Source organism: Rhopalosiphum maidis, chromosome 4 (genome assembly GCF_003676215.2).
Source record: "Rhopalosiphum maidis isolate BTI-1 chromosome 4, ASM367621v3, whole genome shotgun sequence".
Taxonomy (NCBI): domain Eukaryota; kingdom Metazoa; phylum Arthropoda; class Insecta; order Hemiptera; family Aphididae; genus Rhopalosiphum; species Rhopalosiphum maidis.
The window spans coordinates 32,214,250-32,229,338 of NC_040880.1; the positions used below are offsets into that span (position 1 = coordinate 32,214,250).

At 27.8% G+C, this 15,089-nt stretch overlaps 2 protein-coding genes across 2 annotated transcripts; one reads left to right on the forward strand and one right to left on the reverse strand.

The window, feature by feature from the left end:
* The first annotated feature begins 3,196 nt into the window (after positions 1–3,196).
* Positions 3,197–6,547, forward strand: LOC113548185 (F-box only protein 9). The gene is made up of 7 exons (XM_026948925.1): positions 3,197–3,735; positions 3,857–4,019; positions 4,079–4,194; positions 4,269–4,432; positions 4,879–5,070; positions 5,492–5,726; positions 5,807–6,547. The coding sequence occupies exons 1-7, from the start codon at positions 3,706–3,708 to the stop codon at positions 5,993–5,995; spliced, it is 1,089 nt and encodes a 362-aa protein (XP_026804726.1). The 5' UTR covers positions 3,197–3,705; the 3' UTR covers positions 5,996–6,547.
* A 328-nt stretch (positions 6,548–6,875) lies between these two features.
* On the reverse strand, positions 6,876–14,068 carry LOC113548680 (fatty acyl-CoA reductase wat-like; the record flags this gene model as incomplete). The annotated part of the gene is made up of 9 exons (XM_026949686.1): positions 13,880–14,068; positions 12,836–13,084; positions 12,329–12,459; positions 12,151–12,260; positions 11,567–11,756; positions 10,772–11,032; positions 10,212–10,469; positions 10,067–10,141; positions 6,876–6,885 (listed from the first exon to the last, which is right to left on the reverse strand). Coding segments are annotated over exons 1-9 (1,473 nt in total), but the record flags the coding sequence as incomplete, so codon positions are not given.
* Positions 14,069–15,089: the final 1,021 nt, after the last annotated feature.

Consider the following 15,089-nt stretch of genomic DNA (forward strand, 5'->3'; position numbering starts at 1 on the left):
TAAAAAGATTAATATTATTTTTATAATTATTTTCATTTCTATATGTAATAAAGAATCTAGTTTCAATTGATTTAGTTTTCGATTATAATTTCTTATAATTACGCGCTTCAAAGGGTTAATGGATGCTGACATTTTTGGATGTACATGCTTGGTGAATCACCTTGTACACTGTACATCCAATCCAACTATAAAGCGGCCCACTAGGATCGTCACGCAAACGAACGGTGGTCGAGATTCACACACACACATATTTTATAGAACCTACAACATAATATATACCTACATGTTTACTTACTGTAGTTCAGATGCGTGACTTGTCAAAATTTCGTTTACTGGAAAATAAACTCGGGGATAAACGAAAAACAAATCTTCGGTACAATATTCTGCAGGATGTTTTGTTCGGGATGTGCTGATGTGCACCCGGGCGGATGATTAATATATCTTATAATAAAATACCAATAAACTGAAATCGTTCTGTATTATATTGTGTTACGACTTACGTGTATCTCACATTATAATATATCCATATACAAAAATAATAGACATGTCACATGTAATATTTTGTTTAACTAATCGTATATACCCACTGTATGGTAAACATTTTTTTGAAGGGTAACATTTATTTATAATACACCGAGCGTATTAAAATTTAAAATGTATATGTACATTATATTATAGCTATTACGAATATAATATATTATTACAAAATATAAATTATTATAATAAATATATTGGAATGACATAAAAGAAATAGTGATAGATAAAAGTGATCCTTTTGCAGTCAAAGTGCGGACGAGCTATGTGAATACAGACTATCAAACTATAAAAGTAAATATAATATTATTTATTTGATTAAAGTATTTATTAAATGTTTTTTTATTATTTATTTATTATTTTAGATTCTCGTAACAATAATATGACAATGCAAATTCTTTCAAGAGCGTATGAAATTCGGCCTGAAATTTCAAAAGCTAAAAAAGATGACTTGTTAGAGCTCTGTAGGCAAAATCTGATTCCACCTCGATCTATACCACGAATTTTATAACTCACTGTAAGACTACCTATATAATGTAATATTTTGTTATGGTTATAATAATTCTGAATCCTGTTGTTGCAAATCAACAACTTGTAAAATATATAATTTTTTTTTTTTTTTTTATCAAATTACATAAACTGACACAACTCAAAATTTTTTTTTAATAATTATGTTTTTAAATTTGCAGTTATATTAATAAAATGTAAAAATAAATAAAAACGATTGGTATAATTTCAGAAACTATTGAACGATCGGTTAGTTTTTTAATTACATTATAAGTTACAAACCAATTTAAGAATCTCTCTCCTGAAAAAAATACCAGTTTTGACTTGTGTCATTATAGCCGGGGTGCGATATATCATTTTTCCCCATGTGTGTAAATAACTTAAATTCTACATAATACTATAAAACCAGATATTCGGAGAGGGTTACATGCTACAAGTCACCCTGAACATGACCGTCCTGGTACCGAGTCGATATTTTATAGAGGCAATAAACTACATAATGTTATATTTTTGAAAATTATGACGAAACAATAGCTGATAAAGTTTTTATACGACAACTATTTATAAATATGCATATTGAATGCTGCAATCGAGGTTGGTATGTGTCAAGTTGACAGCCTTCGACATTGACATTTTAAAAACGCTTTTCTCTTTTCATTTTTAATTATGTTTTGTACCATTGTGATATTATGTACAGAGCCTTTCAAGTGAGATCGCGGGTGGACACTGGGCACATTGTCAGTGAATTATTTTTAAACGACATTGATTGAAATAATTATAAATAAAATCCATATGATTTCGTTTTTTTAATTTGATCAAAATAATTGTAAGTGCCTAACACTATTTTATATTTTACAGCCAAAGATCAACAATTAAAGTAGGTAATGAATACCTAATAATAATAATAATAGTAATAAAAATACTTATAATTGATTATTAAAAATATTATTTATAATGTTGATTCTACACGAGTTAAAAATTGTTTTATTCAGGTTATCCTTATCAATTGATGTTAACAAAAAAAGATTGCTGTACATAATTGGTGCAGTCTGTGATTAATTGTTTATTATTATGTTCACAGAATTATTAAACATTTAAATAAATACAATATCTTCTCTTTATTATTATTTTTTATGACTGTATAGTCTGTAGATTTTTGTAAATTAAATTAATTACATGATGTACAAGTTCCTTCGAGTATAGTAAAAATGTTTATTTTATTATTCCCATATTACACAGTATTCGGAATTGAATAAATTATATAACATTATTGCAAAATGAATCGATTAATTAATATATTAAGAATTATTATAATGCTGTTAAAGTAGTACATTTATATTCTGTAAAGCCTAGAGGGCGCTGAAATTATAGTGACGGAACGATCATAAATTCGAAAAACTAAATCTTCAAACAGCTGCCCAACCTTTATGGTATAAATTATCGTTTTCAGATCATTGTAAAGTAATATACAATTAAAAAAAAAAAAAAAATATGTTATCCTCGGATAACTTTCGGGTTATTTATTGTTTTTACGGATGATTGAGGTCATACAGCATTTAAATGCAATACGCCGAAGAATTCTTAAATAAGGTCAGTTCTGTTTTATGTAGTATGTGTGGCGACCACTGACGACTAGTAGTGACTAGTAACTGCGGGTAATAAATAAATGACTGAACTCGGCGCCATTTATCGAAATCGTCTTCGCTAAAGCCAAATAAGAAAACAACGTTTTATGGAGTCTGCACTGTACGTAACCGGCGAATAGAATCAAATAATACGATCTGTGCGATGCGATCGCGTAATAAATAGCGGAAATCGCTGTGGCGAAATAAATCATCGACCGCATCTCGTCAGAGTTGGAATTATTGCTGTCGCAGAATATGTAGATGGACATTGGACGTCGAAATCATCAGGTAACAGCGGTACGCGTCGCCGGCATAACCGGTATTGTCCCGCGGTACAACTGTGTACGTCTGTGCCGTCTGTGGCGTATAATCTCAAAGAGGTTGTCGATTTACCTCCATGTATTTATTGACCGCCGTCCGATCGGTATCATCACCACACGACTCTCGATCAGCTGATCCGAATACGTTACGGTCTATCCGACTGACGGACAAACTTATCAAAACGCCAAAATTCAATATCGAATCGCGACGAAAAAAGAAGGATTCGAGAGCCGCCGCGCAGAAGCGTTGCAGAAACGTCATACTAAAACGAAGTATAGGTGTATATGTATAGACGTGGTTGTTACTTATACTTAAGTCTATAAATGTTGTTTGTGTCGTCCGTAGACCACATTGGTGATCATCAGTCATACGCGCGACGGCAATAATAACATAAATAATAATACGCACTGGTATTATCAGCTCGTTCGCGTTATCACCGTCGTTTTTATTATTGTTTTTCACTTCGCCGCCGTTCACCGTTCACGGTCGGCGAGTTAACATTGCGATATCGCGACCAGCTCTACTCGCGGCAATGCTCATCCTTTACATGTTGATCCGTGATCATATACTTACCAGGCTGATCATCTTCTTGATGCTGCTGATACTGGTGATTATCATCGACTTTTACATAACCGAACACAATCATAAGTACTTCAAGTCGTTGAACATTAATTCCTTCAACAACGCGAACGTCAAAGTGTGAACGCCGCACTATACCATGGACGCGACCACGGCGACGTCTTCCAAGGTAGGTGCCAGTTTAATATGTATTGTGCTTACGGAGCGAAAGTATTGCGTCGTTGCGGGAAGAGACACAGTAGGGTTTTCCGTCGCCCCCACGTTAATCGACAATGTTGTATATTTTTCAGGACGACGCTAAAGCGTTATTCCGCAAAGGAGTCGACTATGAACTCGAGGGTTTCCACTATGAGGCGATGCGTTGCTACAAGCGAGCGCTAAAATTAGATCCAGACGTTGAGAAAAAAATTGCTGATGAAGAATTTGTTTCTCGCTCCTCTATGGACACAACTGGTGAGCAAGCAATTCAATTATTTATGTGGAATGGATTTGACTTGTTTTCTTTTTTGTAGATGAAAATAATTTAAGCAACGAAAGCGATGACGAATATGATAACGAAGAAGACCTCTTCTTGAGATTTCAGAGGATAATGGGACCTCAAATATGCTTTCCAGAACGTACACAACCAGTATGATAAACCCTTATGTCTTACTTTTGAATGTCTTGATCATATGTTTTATTATCATTTTATTTGTGTTTTAGACTACTCATTTTTCAGCTCTTCCCCCTGAGCTTGTTCTATACATATTAAGGTGGGTCGTATCTTATGATCTCGATCTACGTATGTTAGAACAGTGTGCAGCTGTTTGTCGTGGTTGGTACTTGTGTGCCAGAGATCCTGAGTTGTGGCGTCGAGCATGTTCCAAGTAAGCTACCTGAACATCAAAATTGTTATGTTTATTTGTATATTATTATATCTTTTTTTCTCGATATTTTCTGTATTGTATTTAAATTTATGAGTTTAAAGTCACACAAAAATTGGTGAGCTTAGAAATGTATTAATGTTATATTTGAAAAAACAAAAGTAACTTTTCTAATTTTATTTGAAATTGTCTAAACATATTATTTCAATAAATTCTAAAATTGTTATGATTTAATTTAATTAACTTCATTAGTTACAATTACAATTATATTTTTATTTATAAATATTAAGTAGAGTTTATTTTTTGAATTTACCAATAATTTTTATTTTTTATAACATTCAAGTTGAATGGAAAAAATTACTATTGTATTTTTAACTATACATATCTATGAAATAGATTTATCTTTAGTTGTATTTGAATAATTAAGTATTAATATATTTGTTGTTTAGATTTTGGCCTTCAAATGTCAATGATTTAGTCCCATATGACGGAAGTTGGCGACGAATGTTTATAGAACGACCCAATGTACTGACAATTGGTTGTTACATATGTAAGATATCTTATGTACGAAGAGGTGAAGAATCTTTCAGAGATAACACTAATGGACCATCTTTTAATGTTGTTTATTACAGATACTTAAGGTGATAATATATAAAGATTAGTTATTTACATAAAATTAAATGACACAAAAATAATATTTGATACATTTATTTTAATATTTAGCAACTTACTATAAAATTCAGGATTTTATATATTTGTTTTATTTTGTTATTATAAAAAACTTAACAAGACTTGTTACAGTTTTTAATTTATTAAATGTATGATAACTGACAAAACTTAAAAAATTATTTTAAGTAAATTAGGTATTTATAAATATTAGTTTGACTTTATAAAAGAATACAAAGTTGGCTCACTGTTTATTAATAGTAATCCACTCAATATCTGAATTTGTTTATTATTATTATTTTTGTTAAAATATCACAAACATGAAACAAGTCAACAAAACTTTTTCATGTAATTTAATAAAAATGTTTGATATTTTGATTTTGTATTTGGTGTTAGGTTTTTTTCTGACGGTCGTGTCTTAATGGTGCTATCTTATAATCCTCCATCTAAAATCGTACGAAAATTACAGACAAGAGAAAAGGCACCTTTCAATGTGTGCCCTGGACACTACAGACTGTCTGGAAAACAATTATTTTTGACTCTTGATAGTGAAGATAAGGAACGTGACCGAGAATTCAACAAAAAACTTGGTTGGGAGGACAACACCCAAAGGAAAACTACTTATAACATGGTATGGTACTACTCTTTTGAAACATAAAAATCTCATTTTACTTCTGACATTATTTATTATTATTATTTGTTTAAATCTAGGTTTTAGAAATTTCAAAATACAAAACAAAACAGAACTGGAAATTGCAATGTACAGATTATGAAATAGTTTATCAAAGTAGAGTTAATAGAGTAATGGTTACCAAATATGATTTATCTAATAATCGTTTTCCACCGTTTATATTTTCACGCGTAAAATGCTACTCAAACGAATCTGAACGTGTATTATAAAATAGTGTATAATATAATAAGCTCGATAAAACATTTTAAACAGTTTAAAAGTTTTTTTTTTTTATTGTAGTTGAATATATTATGTGTTGTTTATTGTTTAAAAACACTAAAACAGTGTTTAAGCCTTTAAGGATATAAATTAAATTTAAATTCTGTACTGTTCGGCAGCCTGTGATTTCTACAAATGCTTTCACTGTGTTATCTTCAATGTTACCTATCACTACACTAAATTATGTGTAGTTAATTATTTATTTTATAAAATTTAAGTACTTAATGTAACTCTATTAATTTTTAATAATGGTATACTGAACTTAAACACATCTTCTAATACATGGAAATAGTCTATTATCAATTGATAATAGTCCATTTTTTTTTTTTTTTTGATATTCAATGTGCATTTTAGTCTTATGAATGTCTCAATAATTAAAATCTGTGTGAATAAATAAATTAATAAAAAATTTTCAAGGAAGGTGTACATTTTATTATATATTTTAACAAATTATATTGATGTGGTTCTTTTTTAAGTTAAACTATTACATAGCTGAAATTATATAGGTGTTTTTTTTTTAAATTCTAATCATGTATTGTTTTCAATATAATCTGAATGTATCGTACAATATTTGTATGGAGTTAAAATTCATAACGCTTATCAATTTATCATCTTCTTTTGTTAATGTATACTTATAAGTAATATTATATCAATCTCAATGTATTATTAACGCGCTACTATTATACCTAAATCCTGTGTGTTAAGTATATTATCTTTTGTTTACATTTGTATTGTATTATACATTTATTGACATAATATTTTAACCATGTTTAATTATAAGAAACATAATATTATCTTAATTATCGATATATTATTACTATTGTACTCTATATATATATATGTTTGACTGAAGTAAAAAAAAAGATCAGGTTTTGAACTTATTTTTAATATTTGGGTTAAGAGGACATTAACCTGTGTGTGTTGTCTATGTCTTACTAATGTACATTATACCAAATTTGCATTCAATAAGACACATTTTGTGTGGTTAGTTTTAATATTGGAATCAATTTTCTATTATCAAAATTAAAGGTAAAAATATGATATAGAGCTTCTCATGCTTTTATCGATTTTATCATTTTAAAGAGAATTATAGCATTAATTATAAATACTAGTATTTATAATTAATAGACAGACAACATATGCCAGCATAATATCCTCACATTTTTAAAATATTGAGTCACGCACATATCAAATTGTGTGAATATGAAAATATTGACTTACTAAGAAATTGAAATGAAGGTAAATAAATGTTTAGATACGCAATGGTTTTTTTTTTGTTATTTAGAGGATCAAATATAAAAATGGGGAAAGGTCACCGCTGTGCTATACAGTAAGAATCGAGTGAACCTCATCATTAAAAAGTAAATTACTATAATGTATGTATTAAAGTATTAAACTTTAATTCAACAATAAATTATTGCATGCGCAGATAGCCTGTCATCTTATATTACACTATTACAGAGTATATTCTATGATATATTTATATTGCTATTAAGGTAATTTATTTTATTAAATTTACTACAAAGGGTTAGTTAAATTTACCAAAAATATTTTGTTTGAAAATGCCAACTATTGTGTATGAAATATAACAATATGCATTAAAGTTTCAAGTACTCGCAAATAAGATTTTTAAAACACAAAATAAAAAAATAATTGAAATTGTTATTCTTTAATTACATAGGTCGGTAGGTATCTAATTTTGTTCAAATCTTAACTTAAAACATCTATAAAAAAAACTGTAGTTAGACTTATGAGAAATCTTTTATTAAATTGTGAATGCTTAGCTATTAAAATTAAACATTATAAATTATTTGCTTATCATGTTCATAATTTTAACAAAATGTATTAAAATTTATACTACAAATGTTTTAAGTAAAAATTAGATACATGTGTCTATGTACCTTTAATATTTTTTAATATCAACAATATATAATGACAAACTTAAAAGAAATCTTAAATTATCAGGCTTTTTGAGTCTGAGAAAAATGTTTATCGGTATATGCAAAATATACTAAAATTACTCTTTATTTTAAACGTAGATTATACGTATTATGTTAACTGAGTAAAAATACTAAATAGAGAAAAATCTAAAAGAATTAAAAAAATTTAAATAGCTCAAGAAAGAAATCAAAATACTTAGAAAATTATACCGTGTGTAGAAAATGTTAGCATAAAAATTTGGTAAAAATCATTCGAGGAAAAAAATAGTTTTACAGTAGGGCCTATAATATATTATTTTTAACTTTAAACGTTCATACAAAATTAATGTGACTTTCTGCTTAAACTGTTTTTTTATTATTATAATTTATAAGTACAAAACTTACAAAATAATCTTTTGTATCTAAATTTTCAAATCTTTAATATAAAAAAAATCATGCATTTTTAATTATAAAATTGTTCGAGAATTTCGTGATTTTCATTAAAATTCTAACCTTGATGGTTATAAAAAAAATGTTATGATCATATTTTTACTATATTGAATTTTCGTTTTTATGGAAACGCAAACAAATATTATTAAAATATATACTTAGGTATAAGTACACTAAAATACGATATTATTTTGGTGGTGGGTGTCTGAAATTTGTATGTCTTTTTTATCAAACTTGACGATGTTATATACCTGCCTATCATACTATTCATACTATTCATTTGTAGGTCAGGTAATTTATTTTTTGTTCCTGATAATTCGGAGGGGGTTTAAACATCCAACCCCCCCCCCCTGCGTTCGCGCCTGCCTGCAGTTACAACAGATTACTTGTATGAAATGATTCGTTACAATAATAAACTTGTAAACTATGTTTACTTACCTGATAATAATTTTCCTTCAGATTCAAAAGAAATTGTATGTATGAGTGTATCCATTTCTTTTATAATCAACGATTATACAATAATAAATGTAATATGCTGTGGCAACTATGAAATGGATTTTTTTTTTTTATTAAATAAACCTGCAGCAGTATAGACCATTGGGTGGTTTAATTTAGGAAAGGTTGCATTGTGCACAATTAACAGGTTACTTAAATTCTAGATGATGATTTTTGACAAGTGTTAAATTTTTTTGAAAAAATTGGCAGCGATTATGAATTTGACTGAGGTGTAGATTAGTTGGTTCAAAACTGTGAAGTCAGTTAGTTTTTCTATACATTATTTATTTACCACTTGTGTAATTTTTTATTAAAACTATTTTTTTATCATACCTATTGTCCACTGCCATTAAATTATTTAGTATATTATTTTAATATAAACACATTAATATTATACAAAGAGCAAGTGATCTCAATAAGTTTTTAACATGCTGAGAGTCTGAGACTGGTTCCAACACTTAACACCCATGCGTTCGCGCCTGGTTATTGCAATCATGAAATGTTCTTGTATCTCAATATTGATTCCGTTATTTTCCTTACGTTCTCTATTCCATTCCTTCGTTATTAACAATAATAATGATTCTCTTGATTGTATCGTCGAGAATGTACCTAATGAATTATGAATTGTTTTGTTTGATATTTAATTTAAAAAACTTATATTTGTATATTCCACAAAGCATTTATTTTCAACTTAATACACATTTTGTTTAATTATGCCGTAGCAATATTAAACTGGTTTATTAATTATCTCAGTTTTATTATTTTAAATATTTTATACTAATTCAAATTATCTTATTTTATGTGTTCTAGTTTAAGTAGGTATCTATTATTTATCTAGGTTATTGACTAATATAGCAATAATTTTCATATACTGTATTTGACATTGCCAGTTTGATACCCATGGACATTTACATTAGGTAATAAATAAATTTCTATAAATATACGAATATATGAATATAACAGGGCAATATTCGTTTCTAAAGTTTTTAAATACTGTGCTTGAAATATCAAATATTATCACATCAACAAGTCACAATAATAATTAACGAGTAGTCTTACTTGTAAAATTATAATTTCTGCTCTACTTCAAAACAAATTATTAATAGGTAAGAATTCAATTTTTATTAATATTAAATATAATAATTTTATATAGGTTATGCCACAAACATCCAACATACTTGGAATACGATGCAAATGATAAGGAAAATGCACAACTGATGACACCAAAATAATCTGAAAACAATAAACAATACAGTGAGATAAATGTCAAAATCGAACATTCGTTATTTAAATTCTTATATACTTTTGATTTTTTTTTAACGCTATAGTCATGTTACTTAAGTCTTCGTGTAAAATGTGTTTCCTAATCCCGTAAACAGTACACTTTATATAAGATTTCCAATCAAATTCTTCGAAACCGAACCAAAATGTTTTACGATCCTCTTGACTCAATGACGACCATAATTCTCGAACATTACTGTTGTCGAATTTCCATTCACTTGTAGTAAACACTTTAAGCAAATCAGTCATATTTTCTAATTTTTTATACATTTTCAGCATTCTGAATCAACATATTATAAAATTATAATTAATCTTTTATATTTATTAAAATTTTTGATTATCCGGTATAGCTTACTGCAATATTGTAAAGTAAAATAAAGATGATATTAATGGTTTCTAATAAATCTGACCTGAATCTAATTGTTTAAACTATAAATTTAAGATAAATATTCAATTAAAAACCACGATAGTGTTAAAGATAGAAAAAAAACCTTACATCAAATTTATGCTTATTTAATGAAAATCCTAATTTTATTAGATATTTAGGTGTACCTTATATTATTAGTTACATTATCTACTTACTTTGGATTTTTACCACGAATATGAAATAATAAATCTACGAACGCAGCAGGTATCCGGTGTAGTAAAAATCTTAAAATATCAACGAACCATCGATTGGTAGAAAATATACAAAATATATACCACATTGATCCCAACGGAGGCGCCTGATGGTAAGTTTCAAATGTATACTGTATGATCTTATCCCAATGTATTGGGCTTTCAACACTAGACACGTAATTATAAATTTTTGGTTCCTTGTTCTTTTCGTAACTATAGTTATGTCTATCGTCAACATTAATAAAATACAAATGATTAAATAGCAAATAAAATATTATACATCCAGGGATGTATTGGCAAATAATGTCTTGAGTATACGCCATATTTTTTGAAAAGTAGGTATCTCAAAAAAATTTTTCTTACTTCGCTGGACACAGTCAATATCTAGCAAAAATTTAAATTATATTATAAATAAAACATACCTACTGTTGTATAATATAAATAGTACTATCAATAACAGCCGTAAATATTATATTATATTCGATTATACCACTGTCTTGGATTATACGAGTATGCCGTATACGACCTGATATATAAGTAATATACAACCCATATTATTTTTAATTTTATAAAATAAACAATTAATAAAATAATATACCCTTTTCCATTTGTCACCGTTCACCGTATACTCAACATTTATCAATCGTATAACTATAAAATGAATATTTTTTCACGTATGCGCATTTCTTTATAAATATTGTTATAAGTATACGCTCAATACACCCCTGTACATATCAAGTAACATGTATTTAATTATACCTGTTCACTGTACTCCACATTACACTGATTAGTGCATTTGCAGTGTAATCGACTGGGACAATATCAGCTCTTTTATCCAAGGTTAATTGAAATGTTCTTAAAAATCCGATAATTAGGGGAGCAATAATACCAGACGGTCCATTAATATTATCTAACCAACCTGGTTCTGGTTCACATTTTGTGCATCCAACTACAACATTGTTCTTATTTAATATTTTTTGATTAGAAATTTCGAACAATATACTATTTAAATATTAAACAAATGAGACAAAATTAAACTTTGTTATTGGATTCTACATAGTTATACATATCACATATTACTAGGGGCGTATTTAGAAATGTCTTAAGGGCGTGAGGGCATAAAAAATAAGTTCAAATTTGTGTCATGGGGCATAGAGTTGTAAATCATCTCATACAATAAAATAAGTAAAAAATACAGCAAATGGGGAGGAGGCACGGGCCCCATAGGCTCGTCCTTTAAATACGCCCCTGCATATTACAACCAAAACAATTTTATTTTAAATATTTTTCCCTATAATATATTTGTAAATTATGTATATATATATTTATATTATAATCCTTACTAATCGAAGGACGAAATATTGAAATCGGCAATTGATTTTCATTTGTTAAAATTAAATTTTCTGAAAGTGCTTTAGTGAAAGTGTAGGTATTAGGCCAATCAACTGAAAAACTATTTTTTCGCAAAATAGAAAAATTAAAAACAAAAAAAAATTGTATTAAAAAAAAATATATATTTACATTTTCTGTGTGTTTTCACCTCGTTTAATTAAATCTTTTAATTCATTAGCTGATATTGAAACGGGATAGAATTGTTCTTTAATTTCACTTCTTGGACAGTGTGAATAAGCAGTTGATACATGCACAAAACCCTAAAAATATATTAAGTTATTAATTATTTTTTTGAAAAATTCTTACAATTACTAGGTAGTAGGTATACGATATTTTATGATTATTCTCATTACACAACAAAAATCTTCGTGTATAATTAAAATTTGTTTGTTAAACATTTTCTAAAATACTTAATACAATTTTAATATTCTCTATAATTTTCCTAATTCTTATCTTAATTTTAATTAGTTGAAATTTAATACATCTTAAATTTCTCAAAAGGAAAGTTGTTATAAAATGAATGTCCAATGTTGAATAATCACATTGAATTAAGTGTTATAAAAATTATAAAAATTTAAAAAAGAAAAAAATAGTAAAGACATTTAATAAATATTAATTATTTATGTATTCAAATACCTTGAGATTAGTCATTTTTGTTGCTAATTCTAATATATTTTCTGTTCCCTGAATATTTATTTTTGTTGCTATCTGAAGAGTTTCATTGAATCTGACAGTAGCAGCACAATGAAAGACAAAATTCACATTTTTTATCAACCAATCACGATCGTCTGTTGAACATCCTAATGAAGGTTCTTCTAAATTTCCATCAATTATTTTTATCTTGGTTATGAAGTCAGGTTTTTCAAAACGAAGGCGATCAAATGTCTAAAAGTTATAGTATAACTAAATAATTAAATATAAGATCAATGAATGTATTTATTTTACAATAATGTAGGATTTCTAATATTTTTATTTTTATGCATGTAATTTGGGATAGTTAAAATGTTTTCATTTTAAATCTAGTGTATGTGTTGAAATAATATTTTTTATACGTGGAATAATTTTTTTAATATTTTGATTAAGTTTAAACTATTTTTAGATATTTTACAATTTCTAAATGTTTTTTTTTTTTATAAATGTTGATTGATATTTTTCATTTAGTCAAATTTAATACATTGAATATATACACGTTTTTTTTATGAATTAAAAAATATGGAAAATATATTATTACAATATTTCTTAAATTTTTTTAGTTAGAAATTTAAAGAAATTCTGAACATTATTTGGTACCTAATTAGGTTATAAATGTGAAAAATGTTCTTTTATATCTAATATTTGAAAATTTAATAAAATATTAATCATATTTAAAATGATTATACTATTATTCTATATTTTTTTGGTGTATTTTGTACAAAAATGAAAAATAATAATGATAGCGTGGTCTTGAAATTTTCAAATTTTTTTTTTTATTATAATAAAATAGTATTATAGTGCTATTTATGAATAATACGACACTTAAATGAAGAAAAATATATTTATTTATTTTGTTATTATTGTATTATTATTTTTCAAAATAAAATATATGTTTTAAATTATTTTCTGTCAAAAGGTAATGTTTATGTAATTTGTTTATCTAATTTATCAAACATGTTAAACTTTTAAGTATAAAAATAGACTTACAGCTTGTTTATAGATATCCGCAGCTCTTTGACTGGCAGCTAATCCTTTCTTACCCCTGATGAGGACCGCAATGGTTTTCACATCACAAGATCTTAACAATTTTTCCAAGAGTATTTTTCCTAGAAACCCCGTACTACCAGTGATGAAAACCACTCCTTCCCTAAACGTGTCGGCTATACTCGTGTCCATCTTTTTACTCAGATATTACACCAATATTTTCACTGCAGGTGCGCAAATGAATGTATCTAGTTATATACTAATAAATTAAACGAGTTGTTTTCGTATTATTTAGTATTTCTGACCTTCCTTTCTAGGATTTCTAGAGTGGGGTGATGAATTAATTACTTTTATGATGTGTGTGTTTTTATTTATATGTCTATCATCGCTTTTTAGGGCAAAAAATGCTTTAGTTTTCAACCTTGGAGGTGAATTCTGGTACTAAATGGGATCTAATTAGTACTTGGGGGGGAGGGTCTTAAAAATTGTCAGTACTTTTCTTAATAATCGGGAAAACATAAAAAAATTAAGAACAAACGGGAATTTTCACACTCCAGCAATTTTGACAAAATCGATATTATATTTTGTAATTCAAAAACCAATAACTGTAGAAACTTGATATTTTCAACAAGTGTTTAAAATAAAATCGTTTTGAGATACACTCAATAACACCTACTGCAGTACAGAAGGGTGGTTTCCTAATTTCCACCTTTTTCTCGTGTACGACTATGTATTTTAATTTCAAAAAACAACTCGAGTAGTGGGATGGACCCAATATCATAAGAACAAATTTGTCAAAAAATGATTTAAGATTATACGTCACGTTATCCGTTCGTTAATATTGTTCGCCCCAAAACGTGGAAAGATTAAAAATTGTAATAATGAAAACCTGTCTGCGCAAACCGTACAATATTTTATCCAATTTGTGACCATACCGGTGTATTTAGCTACGCAAACAACGTTCACGAATGAGGAATGAGCACCGCCGGTCGACTCCGAGTATATTAGGCGTGGCTTAAGTCTATCGTGTTTGCGGATCGCAAAAAAAACGTATTCTCTAAGCTTTTGTATGCGTTTGGTTTGAGTATCACAATAAAACAATAAAACAAAATATTTATGTAGTTTCTGGTGAATACAGAATGTACCTGTGACGTCAGTGAGTCGGCCGTCTACGTGAGTCATCAACATATAGGTATACCGGCAACATACATAC

Coding starts and splice junctions, on each gene's coding strand:
- LOC113548185 (XM_026948925.1), top strand. CDS start 3,706: ATGGACGCGACCACGGCGACGTCTTCCAAG. Junction 4,020..4,078: donor CTCCTCTATGGACACAACTG/GTGAGCAAGCAA, acceptor TCTTTTTTGTAG/ATGAAAATAATTTAAGCAAC. Junction 4,433..4,878: donor TGGCGTCGAGCATGTTCCAA/GTAAGCTACCTG, acceptor TTTGTTGTTTAG/ATTTTGGCCTTCAAATGTCA.